The 25,992-nt window shown below is 36.6% G+C and overlaps 3 protein-coding genes across 3 annotated transcripts in view; 1 reads left to right on the forward strand and 2 right to left on the reverse strand.

Annotated features, from left to right (window-relative positions):
- Nucleotides 1–1,144: 1,144 nt before the first annotated feature.
- Nucleotides 1,145–9,510, reverse strand: LOC121431369 (ADP-ribose glycohydrolase OARD1-like). Its single transcript, XM_041628910.1, has 6 exons — nt 9,428–9,510; nt 7,915–8,084; nt 6,524–6,692; nt 6,019–6,077; nt 4,712–4,976; nt 1,145–2,525 (listed from the first exon to the last, which is right to left on the reverse strand). Exons 2-5 carry the CDS (start codon nt 8,032–8,034, stop codon nt 4,761–4,763), a joined length of 564 nt encoding a protein of 187 aa, XP_041484844.1. The 5' UTR covers nt 8,035–8,084; nt 9,428–9,510; the 3' UTR covers nt 1,145–2,525; nt 4,712–4,760.
- Nucleotides 9,511–17,119: 7,609 nt separating this feature from the next.
- Nucleotides 17,120–24,232, reverse strand: LOC121430706 (17-beta-hydroxysteroid dehydrogenase 14-like). Its single transcript, XM_041628062.1, has 8 exons — nt 24,092–24,232; nt 22,576–22,715; nt 21,930–22,022; nt 20,535–20,673; nt 19,945–19,985; nt 18,691–18,760; nt 17,825–17,861; nt 17,120–17,460 (listed from the first exon to the last, which is right to left on the reverse strand). The coding sequence occupies exons 1-8, from the start codon at nt 24,117–24,119 to the stop codon at nt 17,256–17,258; spliced, it is 753 nt and encodes a 250-aa protein (XP_041483996.1). The 5' UTR covers nt 24,120–24,232; the 3' UTR covers nt 17,120–17,255.
- Nucleotides 24,233–24,841: 609 nt separating this feature from the next.
- Nucleotides 24,842–25,992, forward strand: part of LOC121430704 (acyl-protein thioesterase 1-like) — a 33,693-nt gene continuing 32,542 nt past the window's right edge. Inside the window, exon 1 of the mRNA XM_041628061.1 lies at nt 24,842–24,922. The gene's annotated coding sequence lies outside the window, so the exon portion shown is untranslated. The remainder of the gene's footprint in view (nt 24,923–25,992) is intronic.

Raw genomic sequence — 25,992 nt, forward strand, 5'->3', positions numbered from 1 at the left:
TGTTAATGTTGATCTTAAGGTGCATGAAAACAATTAAAAGAAGCCGCTGAGAAACTCACTCATCACCACTGAAAAAAGAACAGTGACTTTCAATAGTGCGACCTAGCCCCACATTTCAAGGCACTGCACCTCCATGTGAACGATAATCATATCATGTAGGGTATCATTGTAAATAAAATTAAATGATCTATTCATTGATATTACTTACATTGATATTTATTAAAACCGATGAGGAATTATTGATCAAATTCAAAACAAACTGCTGAGAAACTCACTCATCACCACGGAAAAAAGAACAGTCACTTTCAACGTTGTCATTTTGCAACTTTTGAATTTTGACCTTGCCCCACATTTCAAGTCACTGCACCTCCATGTGAACCATAAAATATCATGTAGGGTTTCATTTTAAAGAGAATTAAATGCTCTATTCATTGATATTAATTACACATTGGTATTTACTAAAACTGAGGAGGGATTAACGATCAAATTCAGATTTCCAAACTTTTTGTTCAGTTCAGTTATACTACTACTACTATTACTGCTGCTGCTACTACTATACTACTACTACTACTACTACTACCACTACTACTACTACTACTACTACTGCTGCTGCTGCTGCTACTACTACTACTACTACTACTAGTACTACTACTTCTACTACTACTACTACTACTACTGCTGCTGCTGCTGCTACTACTACTACTACTACTACTACTACTACTACTACTAGTACTACTACTTCTACTCCTACTACTACTACTACTGCTGCTGCTGCTGCTGCTGCTGCTGCTGCTACTACTACTAATTATAAAATCAATAATAACATTAATAATAATGAAATAACATTCTGCTTGTTATATAGTGCTTACACTGGAATGATATTTCTAGTCAGATACTGGCTTGCTTGCACACAATGTATGCACTTCTCCATTCCCTGGGGAGAATTCCAACAAAGTTCAATTGCTAGGCACACAAGATTCAATCAGAGGATTGAGTTTGACAAATAACTTGATGAAGACAGGTGTATTGGAGATGAGTTACATGGTAAATAAAATCTGGTTGTAGAGGAAACAACATCATGCAATCAAGGATCATGAGACCAGAAAATACAAGATTTACCCCCCCCCAAAAAAAAAAAAAAAAAAAACAAGGTCTACTTTTGATTGAATGTTAAAATACAATCTGCATATGTACAATCACACTCTAAATGAACTTGAACTCTCCTTGATTGATGGTATTAATACCACAAACACTGTACGATAAACATTTCAGTCAGGTGCTTGAAAGGGGAGAAAGGGCTCACATATAAATCAACAAGCTTTAAGTTTGCAAACCGAGTTCTCAAAGTAATTGTATCAAATTTGTTTTGGCAGTGAAGATGCAGGCAAAATAACCAGCTTCATGCATTGCGTACCATTTTGAAAGGGAGGTATTTTCATCAGACTGACAGATCTGTATTTATGAAAGTTTCAAAATTAATAATATGATTATGAGTATGATTCCAAGTTCAAATTTTCTTTCTAGTTTATATCATGATTCAAAAGAAATAAGAAATTGAAAGACAGGGACCTACTTTCTAATTTCCAGCTCATCTAAAGCCATAATGGCTTAACCAATTTTGGTTCTTTGCTGCAATCAAATTTTTATCTAAACAACATCTGGGGCCTGTAACACAAAGTTTAGAAATGATCGTATAACATTTTTCTATGATTGCTTAAATTGACTACAATGCACAATTAATTGTGAAAATCAAGCCTACGATTAATTGTTATGCTTTGTGCTACGTGTCCCTAGTCAAATGCCCACTTTGGCTACATTGTTATTCAGTCTAATGATTAAATGATCTGAATCACATTCAGAAATAAAGGTGTACAATTTTCAGAAAACTCCAAAGGTGCAATCTTTGGCATATTTTTTGTGCAAATATCAAATCTTAACTTGAAATGGTGTAACTTTGCCCCTTTGATAGTCTCAAACAAATGCTGTCTTATAAAATTAAATGAAATTAAATCTTTGTTTTCTTATATCAGTAATCATTCAAGGATGTAACTGATTATTTGATCAGTTATGTAATGACATCTCCAAGCTATTTGGTCTAACATTTGAACCATACTTTCAATGACATTTTTTGAAAAGCTCTTTACCATGTAGAATCAATAACATCTAAACATGTTCAAATAATCAAGGATCACTAGCCACCGGAAAGTGACGCACGAGTCAATTCCTGCCTGGAGAATTACTATGGTAGGATCTTTATCACTACACATACCGTGGTGAATAACTTGGTTTATGAACCTCTGGCCATTTCTGCCTGAATGAGTCAGTAATTTCATGATCCTGAATAAAGTGACTAACTGCATTCAACAGATACATGATCACTCAAGTCATTTGATCCAGTCAGGCTTGCCCATAGATAATACACACTATCCACTCCCTGAGGAGAGTTTACTTTTACATAGCAGTGATCAGCAGATGAATGGACATCATGTTCCATCAGAGCATACTTTCTCTCTTAATACTGGAACCTGGAATAAAACAGTAATTAAGGACAATAAGAAATAGCAATAAATATTAAACTTGAGAACTAATAATTATTTTATGAAGAAACAACTCCCAAAAGTATGAAATTGAGCTCATTATAATTATTCCCAGACAGTGACGAAATCTGTATAAATATAATGGTTGCTTGAATAATTATATAAGTCATATAATATGAACATCAACTGTTCAATACATATTATTGTAAGAAGTCCCAAAGCTGACATGATATGTTTGTTTTTTTGTTCCATGATTCATTCCCACAACATACTTACTTGTTCACTCAACTAACCCTTACCACAACTTACTAACTCATTTAATTCAGCTTACTTACAGTGAGTTATAAGTCATGGAAATGTGTTAACAAAGGTCATACTAGCAAAATTCTGATTTGGGTAGTATGTAGGTTTTAACCCATTGCCTACTAGAACCAGGTGATCTCTGTACAAAGCCTATGGGAATCACAGAATTCAGTAGTCAACAGGTTAACCCATTGCCTACTGGAACCAGGTGATCTCTGTACAAAGCCTATGGGAATCACAGAATTCAGTTGTCAACAGGTTAACCCATTGCCTACTAGAACCATGTGATCTCTTTACAAAGCCTATGGGAATCACAGAATTCAGTTGTCAACAGGTTAACCCATTGCCTACTGGAACCATGTGATCTCTTTACAAAGCCTATGGGAATCACAGAATTCAGTTGTCAACAGGTTAACCCATTGCCTACTAGAACCATGTGATCTCTTTACAAAGCCTATGGGAATCACAGAATTCAGTTGTCAACAGGTTAACCCATTGCCTACTGGAACCATGTGATCTCTGTACAAAGCCTATGGGAATGACAGAATTCAGTAGTCAACAGGTTAACCCATTGCCTACTAGAACCAGGTGATCTCTGTACAAAGCCTATGGGAATCACAGAATTCAGTAGTCAACAGGTTAACCCATTGCCTACTGGAACCAGGTGATCTTTGTACAAAGCCTATGGGAATCACAGAATTCAGTTGTCAACAGGTTAACCCATTGCCTACTAGAACCATGTGATCTCTTTACAAAGCCTATGGGAATCACAGAACTCAGTTGTCAACAGGTTAACCCATTGCCTACTGGAACCAGGTGATCTCTGTACAAAGCCTATGGGAATCACAGAATTCAGTTGTCAACAGGTTAACCCATTGCCTACTAGAACCATGTGATCTCTTTACAAAGCCTATGGGAATCACAGAATTCAGTTGTCAACAGGTTAACCCATTGCCTACTAGAACCATGTGATCTCTTTACAAAGCCTATGGGAATTACAGAATTCAGTTGTCAACAGGTTAACCCATTGCCTACTAGAACCATGTGATCTCTTTACAAAGCCTATGGGAATCACAGAATTCAGTTGTCAACAGGTTAACCCATTGCCTACTGGAACCAGGTGATCTCTTTACAAAGCCTATGGGAATCACAGAATTCAGTTGTCAACAGGTTAACCCATTGCCTACTAGAACCATGTGATCTCTTTACAAAGCCTATGGGAATCACAGAATTCAGTTGTCAACAGGTTAACCCATTGCCTACTGGAACCAGGTGATCTCTTTACAAAGCCTATGGGAATCACAGAATTCAGTAGTCAACAGGTTAACCCATTGCCTACTGGAACCAGGTGATCTCTTTACAAAGCCTATGGGAATCACAGAATTCAGTAGTCAACAGGTTAACCCATTGCCTACTGGAACCAGGTGATCTCTTTACAAAGCCTATGGGAATCACAGAATTCAGTTGTCAACAGGTTAACCCATTGCCTACTAGAACCATGTGATCTCTTTACAAAGCCTATGGGAATCACAGAATTCAGTAGTCAACAGGTTAACCCATTGCCTACTGGAACCAGGTGATCTCTTTACAAAGCCTATGGGAATCACAGAATTCAGTTGTCAACAGGTTAACCCATTGCCTACTAGAACCATGTGATCTCTTTACAAAGCCTATGGGAATCACAGAATTCAGTTGTCAACAGGTTAACCCATTGCCTACTAGAACCATGTGATCTCTTTACAAAGCCTATGGGAATCACAGAATTCAGTATTCAACAGGTTAACCCATTGCCTACTAAAATTGGATGGACCTTACATACAAAATAAAGGGTAATATTTTGAATAGTCAACCGTCTAAGTTATATCTCTTACCTTTGTATGTGTCTTTCACTACACATGATCCTGAGAGAACTGCATGACATCAGAGTGTGTAAATGGTTACCATGATGTCCATATCTTGAAAGGTCTTGGAGATTTGCTTCTTGACTTCATCCCATTTCAATCCATCTAATCCACAACCAATACGAGGCATAGAGAGAGCTTTAATCCCATTTTTCTTGCAGTGTTCTGCCATAGAATGGAGAGAGTCTTGGAGGGATTTGTAAGTGGGCTTGTGCCAGAACTTCTCTTTGGTCACCTGGAAAGATCAAAGAATACATTTTAAAAAAAACTTATCAAGTGACCAGCCCCCTAACATCAGTCTGTAAGTATTATTCTAAAATGTCTTTTCTTCACAGCCTGAATAATTGCCAGACATAGTAACAAATGTTGCTATGTCTGGCAATATGTTTTTCAAATATTGTGTGTCAATCATTAAATAAAGGACAAAAGAACAGAAGAGAAACCATCCAGAAGTGTGATCAGCTTCATAGTTAAGGAATAGAAAAAGATCATCTTGATAAATACTGTAGACTCTGCACAAGCCGACCTTCTGTAATTTGAGTAATCTCTGTAATTTGAGTAATTGCCTAACTTGACACATTCTGTCAAACCAGAATATGCAAAATATGTGTCAATAACATCTTCTATAAAGTCCAATATCTGCAGAGTCCTAAAAATGTTTATGGTCTTGAATGTGGCAGACTCACCATTATGTAGAAGAGAAAACAAATAATTATCTTTTGAAAGAAAATGTTAATGGAACTTTCATAAAAAAAGTCTACATCAGAGTTGCATTTGAAAAACTATTTTCTGCAGGTAAATAGATTTGATTTTCATTTTTTCATCTTTTCTGACAGATAATGAGCAGAAGAAGAAAATATAATGTGATTTAGATTTCATGAAATATCATACTGACAAAAGATAACAATTCGGTGAAATGATTTTCTTAGTAAACAAGGAAAATATGTTGTTGTTTTATGCTCTAGAAATTTTCAAAAAACGGGGGGCTAACATTTAGCATCAAGTACATACAAGAAGTATCCCTAATCAAGAAAAAAAGCCAATTAAAAAAAAAAAGAATTAGAGTTCTTTTTGTCAGTGGATGGCAATGTATCAAGAGCGGAAGGAGATCTTTGGAGACTTTAATCCAATAGAGGCCTATGCCCATTCCCCATCGATAATCTTCACCAGTGGTGAATGACATTCGCCATTTGAAATGACAAGAAAATCTAAAATTGTGCTCTTCACAATCACCACCTATCAACTGAATAAAAAGTTTTATCTTAGAATGAACTTACCATGTAATAAATAAACCTCTGTTCTCTCTGCAGAACTGCTACTCCTCCAGGCTTTACTCCTGTAAATCAAGAAAACATCATCACGAGAACATGAACACTGAGATTACCTTAACAATGTGAAAGGTATTCAATAGAAAAAAACCCAAATCATTATCAACAATATTGATCTATTCAGCCATAAAAACACACAAAATATACAATGAAAATACAATATGAATAACTAAACATAAGTTACTCAAATGACAAAAAACAGGGTAAAAATGATTTTTCTATTAGCCAGGGCTCAGGGAAGTAGCTTAAATGGTGATGTACATATGTGGGCAAAAAGATGACAACTTGAAAAAGATCTAAATTTTTGGATAAAGATGAGTGCCCTGTTGTACAATGAGCTGTGATTGTTCAAATCAATTTCAGGTATGGAAAGTCAGTTTGTCCATAATTCTTCATCTTCACTGAATTCCATAGAGAATACTAGCCATTGCACAAGTACATCACAAAATGATACCTTGAGCAAGAAGATCTTGAACTCCTCCAAACTTCTTCTTGAAGATGGTTGCTATACCCTTGCCCATCCTCACATCTGCACTAATACAATGGGCCAAACTCTCTGTCTGAGGAGCACCAAAAAGGTCACCTTTCACTTCTTTCAAGATAAATGATCCTGTTTTTCGTCTCTGAGGAAATAAAAAAAATCATAGACTGAGGTATTTTAGCCAATAGAGCATGACTTTCATGTCTCAACATCTCTTTGTATGTATATAATCCTCTTCTGAAGCTCTTTGTTTCAAACAATGCTTGTACAGTACAAGCATTTATGCATTAAAAAAAATTAATATGGCCTCATTAGGCCAATATAGGTTTGTTTAATTGTGGTATACATTTCTGCAATCACTAGATTAAAAAAAATAAAATCTACATTAGTTTTGCCCATTATCGCATGGGTTATATTGCTACCTGTATCCTAAACCATCAACAGAGGCCCAAACCACTACTGGGTGCTGCATTTACAATGCATATGGGAACTACAGACTTCATAAGTCAATATTATTAAAGGAACCAACGCCTCAAAAACCCAAAATGTATGTTACTATCTGCCTCAAATTATCCCACAACTAGTGTGGCAAAATTCTCTTATACATGCCAAAATACTTGATCAGGCTTCAATCATAAAATTCAGAAAATAATTCTTTACCTGCAAGAGTAAATCTGTCTACACTCACTGTCAAAGTATAACATGAATTTTGACAAAACTGAGCAATCACACCTTCCAGAAGACAATATAACTTTTTTGAACTGCTGAAGTTTTCAACAGCTATCAATTGGTACATATCATACTCATATTTGAGTGGATTTTATTAAGTGAATCTATCCATGAGGTTTTTCTACAAAAAATTAAGAATAATAATCTGCTTTTATATAGCACTAGTACATTGGAACGACATCTCTATAAAGTGCTTTACAGATAGTTTATTACCCCAGTCAACAGATCCTGACATGCCCACATACAATGTATGCACCTTCTCCACTCCTGGGGAGCATTCCAACAAGAGTTCCAAGACTCAATTGCTAGGCATACTACATATAGGCTTTCACATTCTACCGGATACCCATTTAACACCTGGGTGGATAGTGGCAAAGTGTGGATTAACGCCTTGCAGAAGGACGCTAGGCCATAGTGGGATTCGAACACACGACCCTCTGATTACAAGACGAGAGTCAAAACCGCTACACCAGCTTCCACTAGTATTCATATATAGGTTTTAATATGCCAATTTTAAAAAATAACATGCCATTTTAGATTTTATAATCTGCTTTCCAAACTAAAAAAAGTCAGCTTGGCCCAACTCATATTGTATTTTAACTGGGTGATAATTATTTTTGGACTGTTATACAAACCTTGCTCATCTGGGCCTGCTCCACCTCATCAGATTCTCCATCCCCTTGACCTTTGCCCTCAACTTTGGTGACCTTTGACCCTGTTGATGAAGAACTCTTCTTGACCAGATACTTATCCATAATATAATCACTAGCGTTGAAAACCAGAAAGATGCCAATCTGAAGTCTGACTGTAGCATATGAAAAATTATAAAAAGCCAAATTCGAATGGGCACTGATATTGAATCCTAGCTACATCAGAAAAACTTGGATACTACAACTAGTCTACAATATGTACATCAAGGGGTGATGCCAAGGTATTTTGATTGGGGGGGGGGGGGTGTGGGGGGGAGGAGGAGGCCAGGAGGGTACATATTCTTTTTTCTCATCAGCCGGGTATTAGAGTCTAACAAAGACCATTCCTTTTATTTTCAAGTCTTGTATCTTTTCTTCCTCTCTTTTTCCTTTTCTCTCTCCCTTTCTCTTTTTCTTTTTCGCCTTTTCTTCCTCTTTTTTCTGTATTTTGTTAATTCATGATCCCTTTCTCCTTTCCATTGGAATAAAAGTGGGGGGGGGGGGTAGTTAAACTCCTTCTGAATCCCTTCCTAATGTTTTTTCTTCTTCAAATGAGTAATGATGAACACCAAAGTGCCAATCGAATGGACTTCTGTCTGGAGGCAGAATTTCTTGTCTCTCTCTCTCTTTCTATAAACAATGAATGGAATTTAATGCACATTTTTTAAATTTCAATAGTGATATTTCAAAGATAGTTTTAGTGTGTCTATATAATGATATAATAATAATATACAAAATTTAAAAGCGATTTAAACTGAGGTTTAAAAGCACTAAGAAAGAAGAAAAAAAGAATCTAAGCACAAGATATCTCAGTAAAACAAAGAAACTGAAAGCAATAACACCATTATGAAAAATTAATTAGATCTAGTCTATACACACAAATAAAGAGATAATCGGCAAATATTAAACAAATATATCAGGCTTTGAGAAAGTATAGTGGAATTATTTATCCGAGGTTGGTCTGGCAATTACGATTCATAACAAAAATGGCCGATCGAGACGGGGGTAGGAGAGAACTTTTCGTTTTTTGGAGGTTCCAGTTTGTGCCCAGATGTCAGGAAACTGCCACTCGTTAGACCTTCATCCATATAATCGTGGTAAGTGCTTGATTTCTGTTTTAACTATTTATTCGGAGAATTATTTTGACCATACTTCACGCTTGTCGGGTGAGTATGCCAAATTACACGTAAGGTCCTAGGCTCCCGCCCGCGACGCGGGCGGGAGTTCCCTGGGTTAGACTTGGCCAATGCTCAAGCACTGGCACTTGGCAGCAGCGCCAGAGACGAAATAGATCGAGGGAAGGCCATTCTAAAATCGATTCAATTTGATATATTACTAGTTAGTCGTCGGTCTCATATCCCCCCACCCCACCACCTCCATATCCACTTAAACTCAACACACTATAAACGCACATACACACACCCGTTTCCAAATCATAATATAAAACAGAATTACTTACTTCCCGGTGTACTATTCTAAGCTCGGCTAATGGGCGAGGCATGTTCAGCGCGATCATATCGCACGTGTACTTTGTTTTGATATGCTGCCCTCTACGAATGTTTTGGTGAGGTCGCTGGGCGTTTTGTGTCCAGTGAACTTCAAGCACTGATCTCTCCCCTAGGGGACAGAGGCGTCGATCCTGGGGGGGGCAGGAGGGGCGATCGCCCCACCAATTAAAATATTGGGGGGGCAAACATATCATTTTGCCCCCCCAATAATTCCGGATATGCATTAAAAAAACAAGATTGTAATGTTCAGCAAGCGAGATGGTGATACACAACTCGTTCTTTATTTAAAATCGTGCTTTTCAATTTCTTTCAATTATTTTATTTCAATTGTGCTCAAAATGTTCGCTTTTCAAATTGGAATATACAAATTTTCAGCTCGCGCTTCGCGCTCGCATCATTTCTGTAGCAAAAACCCATACTTTTCATGATTAAATAGGTGAATGTAAATGTCCCACTTTCAGTTCTAAGCCTCAAAAGTACTCCTGCTTCGATTTGCAATCATCTTTTCTTGGATATATATCTTGTTCTTCATCAAAAACGTCCACTAAACTGTCATTTTTTCAGATCGAAATATCAAAATTTTCAGCTCGCGCTTCGCGCTCGCATCTATTGTTCTTTTAGATACAAATCTTATCATTGGTACCAAAAATGCTTAGAATATCAAGTTTTCAGGTCAGAATATAAGGAAATTTCAGCTCACTCTCGGCACTCGTACTATCTGTGTAGTGAGATATGTATCCTCCTCATGAGTTACTACAAACAGTCCTAAACAGGCACGCTTTTCCTGTCAGTATACTAAAAAAAAATCAGCTCGCGCTTCGCGCTCGCATTAATTTGTTTGTGAGATACGTGTCTGGGTCTCATGAGTCATATATATATGCATATATATAGATATATGTGTGTGTGGTGTGTGGGTGGGTGTTTTGTACGATCGAGCGCCTTTGGAACATTAATGATTTTGCCCCCCCAATCTGAAAAATGGATCGACGCCCCTGCTAGGGGAGAGATCAGTGACTTCAAGGCGTGATGATGCAGAGGTACTTTCAATTTGGTCAGTGGTAAAGCTATTAAAGGTCGGTACAGACGTAATGATTGATACACGTCATTAGAAAACTCAAACACACACAACATACATACACAGTCCAGTGGCGGATCCAGAGGGGGGCGCCCCGGGCGCGCGCCCCCCCCCCCTATTTTCGCCGGATTTTTTTTTTTTTTTTGGATGGTTATATTTACTGGATTGGTACAATGTAGTCAATTTCAAGGGCTAGATCTAGTCAAAACTATATTTTAACTTACGCTCATGGCCTTTGTGTTCGCACAAAGGCACCTCTGTCATACTGTATTGCAATTTGTAAATTCCGGAATTCCAGGGCGCTCAAGTCGATTGGTTGGAAAGTTGCACCACTTGTAATCGGGAGTTGCAGTGCAGTGACCAGTGTGAAGATGTTGGACTGGATATCATTTTTTCCCGATTCCCAATCATTCCAACGAATTATCAAGGAGCAAAATTGTATATTCTCAATCACCAGTCGACCCCACTCCGCGTTTGCTGTGTATAGGCAGTATATGTCAGCGTAAGGAGCGAAGATTTTATGTGACGGGGGGGGGGGGGATTAATAAAAATACTTTCGTGCTGGGGAAAAACGTCCCGAGGACACATTGTGTATTGTTAAAAAGTAGAAATTGTGACATTAACCCCCCCCCCTTACCTCATTTTTAATGTCTGATAATCTATAGGTTTGCTGATTACAATATATCTTAAAAAAAAAATTGCCAGCAAAATCGAAAAAAAAAATAGTTTTAAAAATCTAGGGGGGGGGGACGACCTCCCCCGAAATATTTGAGGGAGAACGTCCCCCGTCCCCCCCCCCCGATCGCTGCCGATGATATGCGCGTAAACCCAAATCCATCTGACCAAGGAGGTTGGTGGAAGCCAGATTTCCCCCTCCCTGATGTGTTCCTCCGCGCACCCGTCCGATTGACGTGACTTGAGGCAAGCTATACGCGTGCAGTAATTACTTTGATGTTGTGCAGAATGACTGGATTATTGAAGATGATTTGAAAATAATACGAGGGAAAAGGTTGATTACCAGAAGATGATGTCGTTTTTTTTCTGTAGTTTGTAACAATTTACTGTGCATTTTGGGGGAAAAAAGAACCAAATTTTATGCATGTTGCCATACGACTAAACAATTCTCGTTTGAAACACACAATGTAAATACACAAATGACACTGATAAACAGAATGGATTATTCGGAACTTATCGATTACAAGTCTCAGTTTCGTATCATTTAAATTTGACGTTTCAATCACACGATGCAAGCAAGTGAAGAGCCTTTGCCAAATGTATGTTTTGAATGACCGCTTATACGGTGTGTGACTGGAAACCAACTCCTAAATGAGACAGTATGTGTCTTTTATTCATGAAGTTACAGTGATTTAAGTGTGCATTTTTCTTCTAAAGGTGCTCTCAAAATACGACTTTTGGACATGATTTTTTTGAAAAAGTCCTTGCCGTGGGAGGGGGGTATACCCCCTCCCACACCCTCCCCCGCTCGGTCGCTTCGCTCCCTCGCCGCTGGCGCCCCCCCCCTATTTCAAAATCCTGGATCCGCCCCTGCAGTCTGTATCGAATGTAGAATTCAAATCAATTGTTTACCAAAAATTAAGTTGAAAAGATGTTTGTGTCATTAAAGCCATTATAATGTGAATTTGTCATCGAGTTTCATCTGACATTAAAACCTTTATACAGCATCGTTTGTTAGTTTTTATCATTGAATTATTCGTAATTTTTTTCGTAGGAAATCTTATAGTTGTCTTCAAAAATAGCGATATAAGCATTTTTTTTCGTATGACAAAATATTAAAAAGCCTGACGCAAAGTCTGAAATGCTAGCCAATTAAGCCAGTTCGTACATTCTGTGCATGATCAGATGGTACTAAAGTGACATGGAGGTTTAATAGGCCTATCTAATGAGACAAACACCAACTTTGATGCCTTGATTATGATTTTTTTATTTGTCTTTTTCACTAGATCCAGAAATCAACAAGACGTCCACTAGCGACTGGCATTTCTTTGTTGACAAGTACATTGTTATGCTAATGCCCCGGGGGGCCACTTCCATTCACGAGTCATGCGCGACCATGGGGTCTCGAAAAGCACCCTAAACACGTAATTTCCATATTCTGAAAATGCACCCCTTAACAAGTATTGGCGTGTGAAACCCTGCCCTTAACAAGTATTGTAGACAAAACGATACTCTTGGCAAATATTCCCTGAAATGAACCCCTAAACAAGTACAGGAATGCTTTATTGTTACGGGTCCTTCGGTCGTTGGCTTTAACTTATTTGGTTTAGTATACGACCCCACATTCTACACCTCGCGCAAATCGGACTCTAAACACACACAAAGTGTTGGGGCAAAAAGGACATCCTTTATAAAATATTTTAATTTTCTTTTATCATCCCCGCAAATCGACCCTAAACACGTAATCTTCCTAGCGAAATAGATACCCTTTTTTCATTATTTTTGTGTTTTTGACACCCTTATCACGTTACGTACGTAACGTGCCCTATCGTGAAAAAGACATCCCTTTTACTACGTGTTTTTTTGGTCGCGCATGGTATCCACTCGTCAATGTAAGTGCCCCCCCCCCCGGGCTAATGCATTCAAATTATAGAAATGCAACTAATTTCATAGAGCGTTCATTGGTGTGCTATTCTAGTCATCTGGTCTATTTTATTTATTCACCATGTTATGAAAGGCATGCTTACGTAATATCTTGCTTTGAAATCTGCCTATTCATAAATGAAGAAATGAAAGGTCTTTGACTAACAATGTCCATGAAGAAAAGTAGTCCAGAGGATATATAACTTCAAAATGAAAAGACCTGATAATAACTGTCTGTTACGAATTATGCTGATAGTAATGATCAACGAACTTTAGGAGAAAGTTATATTACAAGAACTAAATGCATTTTGACAAATACATAAAAAAAATAAAAAAGTTTTGTCTTCATTTGGTATAGGAATGTAGAAGATAATTGGATTCTTGGGAAAAGGTGCTTTATATTTATTGCTGTGCTTTATGTTCTTTTCACATCACCCCCCCCCCTTCCTCGAGCGGCCCTGAGTCGCTCTTGCTTTCGCTCCCCCACCCTCTCTCTCTCCATAAAGTGGGATCCAGCTTTCGTCAAAGGGGGTGGCAGAAAATATTTTCATCAACACTTTCCATGATTGGAATCTGGTATACTATTGTTAAGGCGGTAGTCTACAAAAGAATGATTTTTAAAAGTCCATCTATTTCTACTCAAAAAAATCATTTATTAATTCATAAGGTATAAAAAGATGATACGAGCGCGAAGGGCGAACTCATTAATAATTAATGGGCTTACAAATGTACTATGTATCGCATATCTGAAAATCGATCATTCTGAGCTTTTTTAAATCATGAATAAGATGTCCATCTAAAAATAAATCATGAATGCAAGGGGCGCAAGCGCCAGCTGATTTTTTGTTTTGTTTTCGACCTGAAAAACTGAACGCCTTTTGAAATCGTTTAACACGGAGGTATCTAACTAGTCAACTGATGCAAAATTGATATTCAGACCCGAAAACTGAAAAGTTAAACACATTTTGAAATAAATGGGGAACAGCTAGTGCAACATAATGTTAAATAAATTATTTCTTGAAAAGGCTACGCGAAAGTCAGGTTAATTTTCGACACCATACTGACTGTCTTTTTCATTCAAACAATACCCTGAGAATTTACTAAAATCTATCGATTGAATCTTGCTGTATAGCATGTAACAGTATAACAACCATAAATTACCCTTTGTTTTAACAATGTATTTCGAGTAAATAATGAAATTACCCAACTAGACAAATTGATTTGTATCTCCTGCCAATGACTCGTACGGCACTTACGCTGAACACGTTTTTCATTCACTGCCCCCAAATTTTGGAATTCTCTTCCCCCAGTCTGAATATGAGAGAGAGATCTTAAGTATATTTAAAACCACTAATTGTATCTAACGACAACCCCTCCTTGATTATTCGTGAACAACAAAGATCTCTTTTCCCCCTTTCCCTACTCCCTTTTTTGTGTCCCCCCCCCCCATTTATTCTGTTGTTTCTTATTCTTTCTCGGTGGATATCCTCCCCCTATCCCTGGCCCATTCATTATTCAGATATGTTAATCATACATGAACATCTTCCCTGATACCCACCGTCTTTCTGCCTTTTCTCTGCCGACACTCTATATTATATTAACTATATTAATTAAAATCCTGTTTAATTCAATGAATATTTGAGTTTTATTAATGTACTTTTTATGTTTTCAAAAAAACCCAGCGTATATAAGCAATTTGGTTTATTCGGGTTTTTTTTTTCATTTTCATTTTTTTAAAAGCATAATATACATTCAATTATTCATACTTTCGTAAGTGTTTTATTATCTGTTTTAGGAAATGATATGAGTTTATTGAGTTTGTTTGTTTTTATTTCTTCCATTAGCTACTATAAGCTCATTGTTTTTTTTATAATTGATTTGTATATATTTCTGTATGTTGAAAAATGTACATTTATGTAGAATTGAAATAAACCAATAAATTCAAATTAAGAACAAAGTATGGCCTATGAGATGAAGAAGCGCGAGCTGTTTTTTTTTATATATATATTTAGACCTAATAAAAAGGGACATTCTAAGCATATTTTATTAGGATTCGAACTACATGGGAAGCTAAACAAACAATCAATGCGAGCGCGAAGCGCACTAGCTGACTTTTTTTTTTAATATCAACCCGAATGGGAACATTGTGAAGACGATATGTGTCTTCATAAAATTGATAATTGATGCAAGCGAAGAGCGCATGCTGAAACGTTTAGACTTGAATTATGGGACATTCTAGATTCTAGAACCTATTTATAATCATGAAGAAACAAAAACCAACAAAAAATAAAATAAAAAATCAAACACAATAGACCTACATAAACAATCACAACAACTTTTGACCTGCTTTTTTCCATGAAGAATACGTTATTTATTTTCATTCAAGGCAATTATTAAATTCAGGTTTCTTTTAAAAAAAATTGTAAATACTACAATAAACCTTGTAACAAGACACAATCAACTCGTAAATTACATCGGCTCTGTACAAAGACCATCCGGTTCCAGTATGATAGAGGTTAATGCATGGATTAACCTGGTGGGTATTTCATAAAGCTATTTGTAAGCATGTTACTGGTCATCCTTTCTTATTGTGGTAAATGGTATACACCAAATGTTCATTGGTGATGATACTAGCACCTAAAAAGGGATCACCAGTCGTTCCTAAAGTCGCTCTTAACTTACGAACGGCTTTATGAAACGGCCCCAAATGACTACTGAATTCTTTTTTTTTTTTGGGGGGGGGGGGGGGGGTAAAATTCAATAAGATCCCTTTTGTAAAAATACCAGTGTATGATTATCTTCAATTCAAAGGTTTAAAATTTAGATTTTGATGCATGGGCGGATCCAGGTTTTTTTACTAAAGGGGGGGCACATTTTCCCAAGGAAAAATTTGACAAGCAAAAATATAAAAAAGGTCTTCACTTTTAAGGGGGGTCACACTTCTATTTCAATACCATGTTTACATCAAAAATTGTAATTGTGCCTCTCAAAAGGGAAGGGGCGCGGGCCGGCTCCCCCCCTTGATCCGCGAGTGATTTGATGTACTGATGAATAAGAACCACCAATTGTCATATTCTCAAGCATCGCTGCCCAAAGTTTCTTTGTCATCATTTTGTTTGTTTACTTGGCATATCTATATTTTCATTCACTCTCTCCCATGAGAAGAAATTTCAGGTCGTGATGGTCTTGAAACTATAACTCTATACCTAAATAATATGATGTGGAATTATTTTTGACACTAAATTTATATAAAATGAGATTTCCGTCCCTGGTGTGGTGAGTTATAAATGCGATACTCTACTTTGAAAGAGATTGAAGCAAGTGAGCACTATAAAAATAAAAATAGTTATATAGACATTGCATGTAAATCATCAAATTTACCGAATGCTTAAAGGGGAATGAAACCTTTGGAACAAGTAGGCTTATGTCAGAAAAAAAAGAAAGAATAAGAACAAAGAAAGTTTGGAAAAAATCGGACAAATAATGAGAAAGTTATGAGCATTTGAATATTGCAATCACTAGTGCTGTGGAGATCCTCACATTGGCAACGCGACAAGGATGTGTGATGTCCACTCATCTCTCCAGAGAGATCAGTGGTGATGTCACATGTGAACAACTTTCCCTTTGATGGACAATAAAATACATCAAAAATGTCTCTTTTTGCTTTTTCTTATGGTGATACAATCTCTTTATCCATGATGTATTCTTTGAATTTCTGTATTACATGCCCTCCTATAGAAAGAACACATGATCTACTGATAGATGTGATAAAAGAGGCAATTTAAGTGAAATATATACTAAAGTAATGGGGAGAGTTGTTCACATTGCAAGTGACATCACACATCTTTGTCGCATTGCCAATGTGAGGATCTCCATAGCATTAGTGATCGCAATATTCAAATGCTCATAACTTTCTCATTAGTTGTCCGATTTTTCTCAAACTTTCGTTGATCTGTTTTTTTAGATTTTTGGGGCTTTTTTCACACAAGCTATTTTGTTCCAAAGGTTTCATTCTCCTTTAATATTGAAATGAACCGCTTGATTCATAATAAATATCATCATGAATGATTTGTCTGAAGGGAAGTTTAGAGCCACCCAATGATTGCTCACATCAGAAATCTCCCTCCATCAATAGAAATGAGCATACCAGTCACACATCGTGCATCATCAGATATCAAATACTCGGTTGCCTTGACAACCTCATCCACAGTCCCATGGCGACCAATAGGATGCATGGATTTAGACCACGTGATTACTTGTTCGTCTGTCTTACCAAGATGTCTATAGAGAGGAGTGAGTATCACACCTGGACTGTTTGGGGCGGAAGAAAAAAATGAAATCAAATAAAAGGATACTTTTGAAAAAAATGGAATGACTATGTTTGAGACAGAGATTTACAATACATGCCCGTGCTATAGAGAAGGTGTGATTGCAACAAAGGTAAATAAAGCGTAATAAATTGCTATTAGATTTAATTCAATTTTTATTTTATTTTGTTCCCTGAAGCAGAACAATTATAGTAAAACAATCTATAGTAAGAAAGAAAGCCAGCTAATGTGAAGTGTCAAAATAAATTTCTTTTAAAGACTCTGAAATTGTTTTTGGGACACTCTTCATTAAGAAAAAAAAAAAATATTCATACGCTAGACTAGAATGGGATGAAAGATATACTCACTTGAGAGAATTAACTCTGACTCCAAAGGGACCTAATTCTGTACCAAGATAGAAATATAAATAGAAGATGAGGAAACCAAGAAAGAATATGTACAAAAGATAGGTAAGCTGGAGCGATTAGGGAGGGAAAGTAAGAGTGACTGAGAAAGAATATGACAATGGACGTGTTCACACCGAGGAAATGATTACAGAGAAGGTTGGCTCTATAGGGAGAAGAAAGAATGAGGGATGGATGGCAGCAATGTTATAGGTGACGAATGGACACAATGCGGAATACACTTACTGGTAAAAAAAAAATGAATAAATAAGGGGAAGAATAAGTAGTTCCCCCGAAATAAAAAAAAATAGATAAATAAATGAATGAATAAATAAATAAAGAATAAATAGATAAATAAATAGGTAAATAAACAAATATATCAACCAATCAATAATAGGCCACACACCCATATATCATGGTGAACGGCAGACCCCCACCTTTCTCCCAGAAATGATGAAAATCCGTTTTGTCAGATTTTTACTCAGAAATCATCCAAAGTACACCATGAGTCCTATAAGGCTTTTGATATCAGCTCGGTCTCTTCGCTCTCCCGGCTTTGATATTTTACAATACAAATTTTGTTTCAAACAAAAATGATGCAACCCCACCCCCCCCCCATTGGCGGCGGAAGCCAAAAATTTTAGGGGGGACGCAGGAAACAAATTGTCAAGCAAAAAAAAAGTCATCAACAAATTTAGGGGGATCGTACCCCCACCTCAAAGTAAGGGGGGACACGTCCCCCCCACCCGCTTCTTCCGCCGTCTATGCCCCCCCTCCATAAACACATACACAAACCTGCACTCAATATACACTTATTTTATTTGACTTACCCACTGCGAGACTTTTTGTGAATTGATCAAGGGCGACTTTGGAGATTGAATAGGTAGGATTGTAATCACACTGTAAAGAAAGTGAATGTAAGCACCATTATCAATTAATTCAGTGCAGTGCATCCCCATGATTTTTTTAATCTAGGAAAAAAGAGGGCAGAAAGAAAGTGGAGAAAAGTATAAAAATGAGAGATCTGAATCTATATAGTAACCTTGTATTACACCTGTTATTCAACTGAGAATAAATGACGTCATATTCATTTCATCTTCCTTCCTTAAAAAACATGACTATGAATTTGATATGACTGATGGATTGTCTTTATTCATTCATTCATTTATTAAAATGGTTGATTGTTTTACGGCTTTCCCTTGAAATTAATTAAGTTGGCCACATCAGCTATAATTATGGTCTTAGTGTTGACCTCACGTTTCACTTTGCCGTGTGACGAGAATTTAAAACATGATGATTTAATATGCACCAACAAAGAAAAACAAACGAAGTCTGTATTACAGGCCACTTTTTAAGATTAATATTTTGATGGAAATGAATACTGAATATAATTTTCCTACACCCCTTCGATTCCTCTCAAAGTTAAGTAAGTATCCTGACGAAGCCTTACGCAGAAAGTTTTCCGGGTAGGTGGCAAAAAGTTTTTGGACAGATAAATGATATTTATAGTGAAATCCAGTTCGCAGCCAAATGCTAAATTATATACATGACTTTGCTCAGAGTAAAAATTAAATATGAATATATAAACAGATCATATTCATGAATAAGATTTTAACATAAATAACATTTTAGTAAATAAGTTGGAAAGAATAACATTGATATCCGTGTAATTACTTTGATACAAAGAGTGGATTGTATGAAATAAAAGTTGTCTGTTGGAGAAAAAAGTATAAAAAACAGAGCATATTTAACGAAATAATATGCCTAATGGTAAACACTTCCGACTGTTCTGATACAAGGGTTATAGGTTGGTTTGAGCATATAGTGGGGCATCCATCCGAGGGAGGTGGAACTAAAGTGGTATGGGGGTGCACATCTTGGGGAGGTGGAACTAAAGTTTGGAAAATCAGCTGTTGAAAGCAGAAGGGGTACAAATTCCAATTTGCTTGCCAGTGCCCGGACTGCATGCTCTGCCTCAACGGGAGGGTAATTTTAACCCAGTGCACCACAGCCTATGCCCTCGTGATAAAATGGTGTCGGATTATGATGAAATATAAATGAATTATTAGTGCTTTGACACTTACTGTAGTTTTTGAAGCGACACTTGACATGTTCACGACACAGCCTGTGTATAAGAGAAGGAAAAGCTTTATTTTCAATTTAAAATTCATTTTTTTTCATAAGCCAATATAAAATGTGTGATACAATTTTGCTTAAACAGAAAAAAGGGAAAGATAACAAAATATCAACTCTCTAAATAATGAAATGTTAAAATAGACATTTCAAAGGTTGGAAGAGTGGCAACTTTTTCCATTATGTTATATCTAACCCTGCATAAAGCTGAATACAAAATTTTAAGTGTTGTATCGAACCATATAAAGTGATAAATACAAACATTTAGAAAAGTTTGTGTCTCCTATAACCTTTCAAATGTTGATTTAACATTTTAAGAGTGAATTCATTTGAATTATTATTCTTTCTCTCCCCCCTCCCTCCCCCGGGTCCCTCCCCTCTCCCCCTCTCTCTTTCTTCATCATTTTTTTTGTTACTTTCTACGCATTGCCTAAATACATACTTCACTATAGTCCACATTCTTATTGTTCTATACTCCTGATCTTTCTTGATTATACTCCCATAAAGCAACCGGTATGGTCACAAAATTATTAATAATAACCTTTGGATTCTTTCAAATATGGGATGGCAAGCTTTGATAGGTATACAGCGGATCTGAGATTCAGGTTTATGACGTCATCAAAGAATTTCATCTGAAGATCATGAAACCTCCCTTTAGCTGGTCGACCTGCATTGTTTATCTGTAAAATAATAAAAATGATGGAAATAATAACAATAATTAAATGAATAATGATAATCATTTCTTGAACTATTTAACATAATAGGCATGCACTCCAAAAGTTACTTTTAATTATCACTCTGGTTTCAGCCCTGCAAGACTTATACAGTCCACTTTACAAAGGAGAAAATTCAAGCCAGGTGATTGGGAGTGCTGATCAATTTCTTCTTCATTGTTCTTATTTTCCATAGATATTTTCCACCCCCTTCTTCATCCACAGTTTCTCAGCTTCATCTTTTTCCCCTTCATCTCTTCTATTGATAGTCTATTCTTCCTCAGTCCCTTTTTTAATTCTTTCTCTCCCTTTGCTCTCTTCTTCTTCTATCTCCCTCTTCGTTTTTCTAATGCATGTAAGCCACAATTTCAAACCAAATTTTTTATTTGATTTCACTTGGTATTTTCCTTTTACAAGTGGCGTAACGGGGGGGGGGGGGGCAAGGGGGCATGTGCCCTCGTGTTATTATTATTTTGATATGCATCCTATATATTCAGCACACTTTTGAATACCAATCAGTGCTTAAAACGTTCCGTTTTGGGGTCAATACATAAAATAAAACCACGCTTCGCGCTCGAACTTTTTATTTACTGAATTACGTGACATGAATCAGCTCTCATTGCTTCATTTGATCAATGAGATACGTTTGTTCTTGAAAAATCCTTTTTTTTCAGGTCAGTGTACATGGATATTTGCCCGTTCAGATCAATAAGTGACCCAAAATATTTGTTTTGGCACCCCCCCCCCCCCTTGCCATGACCCGTGGGGCGCCACTGCTCAGTTCTAGAGTCTTGTATATTTCACATGGTAAAAAAGAAAATCGTAATTTGGATGATTCCAGTGAAAAATAAGGCTAATGACGAATATTTAGCACGTGTGAAAACCAAACTAGAACATGATTATAGAATCACAAATGCTAATCAAAGTCACGATTACAATAGCAATCATCATTACTCTGGGCCTTTTCACACGTGAAACTCGAATCATCATAGATTCTAAACATGCACTAGTTTGGTTTCACACGTGCTAAATATTCATAATTGGCCTCATTTTTTTTCACTGGATTTTTTTACCGTATGAAAGGGCGGAATGATGATTCAAGATTCACGTGTGAAAAGGCCCTTAATATTCTAAAGATTTTTCTGTACGCTGGAAATTGAAAAGGGGATGACATATATATTCTCATTTTATCTATCTATGCTTAGGTTATTATGTATCCTTACAAGAATATCCAGACGTCCAAACTTTCCTATTGTTTCTGAAAATATCTTGTCTATATCTTCGTCCTCGGTCAAGTCTCCTGGAACAAGTAAAATCTGAAGAAAAAAATATTGTAGAGAAGATGAGGATGATAATAATAATAATAACAACAACTAATAATAATGATAATAACAACAATAATAATAATATGATGGTGATGATGATGTTTATAGTGATGATGACATGATCGGCAACCTTGAGACATGATCCTGGGATGACTATAAGAAAATAAAAGCTGTGGGAGCACAGCACTTTCAAAGATGTTTTACTCTCTCATTTCTCACCATCAGCAAGGACTTGAACCAAACGGTTCCTTAAAGGATGTGCAGCTTTCTGTACATTCAGTGTTTATAGATGCTTTTAACATATAGGTTTGTTTGTTTTCTTTCCGAAGTCATTAAAACACAATATCACATACACAATAACTTACAAAATAACAATAATAATAACAACACGAAACGGTTGGATAGCTCATGTCGGAGCTGTTTAGCATAGCAGCTCTGTTTTACCATAATTACGGTAAAACTATAAACCCAATGATTATTTGAAACTCAACAAAGTTTCGATATTTACCCTTGTTTCTTTTTTGTTAAGGACTACCTCACTGACCTTTTTTTCGCTGAGCCCACATTGTCGGCATGATGTCTCAACATCTTTCAGCTTCCCTGCATCTCTTCCAGTGAGTGCAAGACTGCAACCGAGCTCAGCGAAACGTTGTGCAATACCAGCTCCTATTCCAGAGCTTGAACCTGTTATTAATAATTATGCTAAATTATCACATTTTGAATATCAAGGCAATCGAACACATTATGGGCCCGTTGCATAAAACTTTTTACCAGAGAAAACTTACCTTAAAAAACTCAGGTTGTTTTTACCGGAGTTTTTGCCCTGCGTTAAAGTCAATGGCAGAAATCAGACTTAGTTTTCAGTTTTTACCAGTTACAAAGTTCTATGCAACAGGCCCCTGGTATGCGACTCGATTTTATGATACATAGAACGTAGTAGAATATGATGCGAATATTGAAAATAAAATGTATTTATACGTATACGGATAGGCCTAGTTATGATCATACCCGTGTCTTATATGCTACCATTCTAATTAGAATAAAATCATTTTGAATATCTAAATAATGATTAGTGCAATATTACACTCATCTGAGCATAGTTTAAGGGTGCATGTTAGCTATTAAAGGTCAAGTCCACCACAGAAAAACGTTGATTTGAATAAATAAAGAAAAATCAAGCTAGCATGATGCTGAAAATTTCATCAAAATCGGATGTAAAATACTAAAGTTATGGCATTTTTAAGTTTCGCTTATTTTGCACAAAACAGTAATATGTGCACAACTCAGTAAAATGCAAATGGGACAGTCAGAGATGTCCATCACTCACTATTTCTTTTTTTTTATTGTTTGAACTATAAAATATTTCATTTTTTACAGATTTGAAAATAAGGACCAACTTGACTGAACCATAGTATTAAACAATGCTATATCCCTCATGTTCAGGCAGGAATTAATTGTTGTTTCACTTGACAATGAGGAGAAAATTATAATATTTCATATAATAAAATACAAAAGAAACAGTGCATGGATGACGTCATCATTGTCCTCTTCTTGGATACCGACCACAGGATGTGCATATTACTGTTTTGTGAAATTAAGCGAAACTTTAAATTGTCATTATTTTCTTATTTTACAGCCGATTTGATGACATTTTCAGTGTATTGCTTGTTAGATTTTTCTCTTTTTATTCAAATCAACTTTTTGTTGGGGTGGACCTGTCCTTTGCATCATAGCGCGCAGAAATGAACCATGTTTTTTAATATAACAAGTGAATAGTTCAAGCTTTTAGGGTGCAAACGAGCATTCCCTGGTGCAAAATACTTATGTAAAAAGGTGCATTATAGGAGATTACACCCTGGATACTAGTGTTTCATTTAAGGTGCAAAATTTCTTAGCGCGTATTATATTCAATTCAAATTCAAATTGTTTTATTCTCTCAGTAAAACCTTTACATAGAAAGAAATATTTTACAAAGTTAAAATACATGTATTACAAATCGGTGTAAAAGTCTAAAAATTGCATTATGGTTCAGAATCATACTAATATATAATAGGGCTTACCTGTGATCAAAGCAACCTTGCCTTCCATGATAACACTATGCAGATTGATGTCAGTTTCCTATCAACGTTTACATAGATTGGCCTCCATCGATTGTAGGAATTCTCATGATAGGAGTAAATGGGTAGACTGTGAAAGGAATACTGTGGATGAAATAATGCGGGCGGAAAATGAATACTAATAAAACTGACAAAATAATTTGCAGGTACACTGACTGTTGAAATTAAAACTGTAAAAAAAAAACATTATTACTGGCAGCTGGGACAGTATAATTGTTAAATTACAATGGGCTGTGAGTGCAAAAATACTGGATATCTGTTAAAAACAACAACAACAACAACACCATTTTAACATTCAATTAACTTGAAAATTGCCGTTGAATAGGAACACTATTTGTACGATAGTCGATAGATGAACTGCAATCAACGTAAAAACATGATAGTTTGTAATAGTATTTTTTATAAAGGGTTTTAAAAGGTAAACATCCTGCAAATCTACTATTTTCCTTTGTAAAATAATAGTGTCCCTGTTGCACGGAATGGGAAAAAAGTCAAGGAAAGAAGCCGGGGGGGGGGCTCTTTCATTGATACCATATGCATGACCATGGGGTTTTCTGAAAATGCACCCTTAACAAGCATGGCGTGTGAAACCCTACCCTTAACATGGACCTATTAATAGGTCCATGCCCCGAGCAAGTATTGGAAACAAATCGGTATAAAGACAAGTAATTCCCTGAAATCGTGCTAGCGATATCGTGTCCATTGACGCTGCTGGCGCTCTTCACATTTCACTTTGGCTGTAGTTGGTCAGTTGGAGATCTTCTAAAATAAATCGTAAGTAGTGTTTGATTGTTTTCAGGTCGTAGATCATGCTTATTTTTTCCATTAGCTAATGCATGAGTTAATTTAGTCGTTTCTCTGTACAATGTGGCTTTATCATGCTTTTTAATTGAGGAGAAAAGGTGTTCACGATCGAGAATGGATAGTCACCTAACCCAGGCCAAGGCAGGGGGCTCCCGGCCGCGTAGCGGTCGGGAGCCCAGGATCGAATTCGTACTACGTGCAATTTGGCATACTCACCTGACAAGCGTGAAGTATGGTCAAAATAATTCTCCGAATAAATAGTTAAAACAGAAATCAAGCACTTACCACGATTATATGGATGATGGTCTAACGAGTGGCAGTTTTTCTGACATCTGGGCACAGACTGGAACCTCAAAAAACGAAAAGTTCTCTCCTACCCCCGTCTCGATCGGCCATTTTTGTTATGAATTGTATTTGTAACAAAATGGAGAGTCATAACCTATGCACGTTAAAACCGATGCACTATTCGTCAAAGAGTAGGCCTAGGGTGTTTTACCCGGTGTATTGCACTTGCCGGTCCCGGTAAGTCAAGTCAATCTTGACATTCATATGCCATAATAATCAATACAAAAGATTGTGGGCATTGACTGAAACTAAAGACAAGACACAAATATTTTTAATAGGCCTATAATAAAAAGCATGTAAAAACAGCAAAATTGCTCACCTCGGCCTGCAAAGTGGCTTCCCATGTCTCTTCGTTGAAAATAAAAGGAAGGATGTTAGTCACAGCATCAACAGTCAATCACTTCAAAACAAAACTAGACAAGTTTTGGTCTGCATGGCATTATGCTCATGCATGGGATTAGTACTAGTCACTGCATTGGCACAGCAAAGGACAAATAGCACAGATAGTGATTTATCCAAGCTAGGAAGACAACGTACAGTACAAGATAGACCTGGAAACTTGACTGCAGACACAACTGTATTTTTCCAGTAGATGCGGTATAAAGGTATAAAGGTATGTTGGTGGCGCTAATACAATTCACAACCTTAATTCAGCATGTCGGTATTTTTTTTTTTTGATAAAATAGAGACACCAA

Source organism: Lytechinus variegatus, chromosome 17 (assembly GCF_018143015.1).
Source record: "Lytechinus variegatus isolate NC3 chromosome 17, Lvar_3.0, whole genome shotgun sequence".
In the NCBI taxonomy this organism is placed as follows: Eukaryota; Metazoa; Echinodermata; class Echinoidea; order Temnopleuroida; family Toxopneustidae; genus Lytechinus; species Lytechinus variegatus.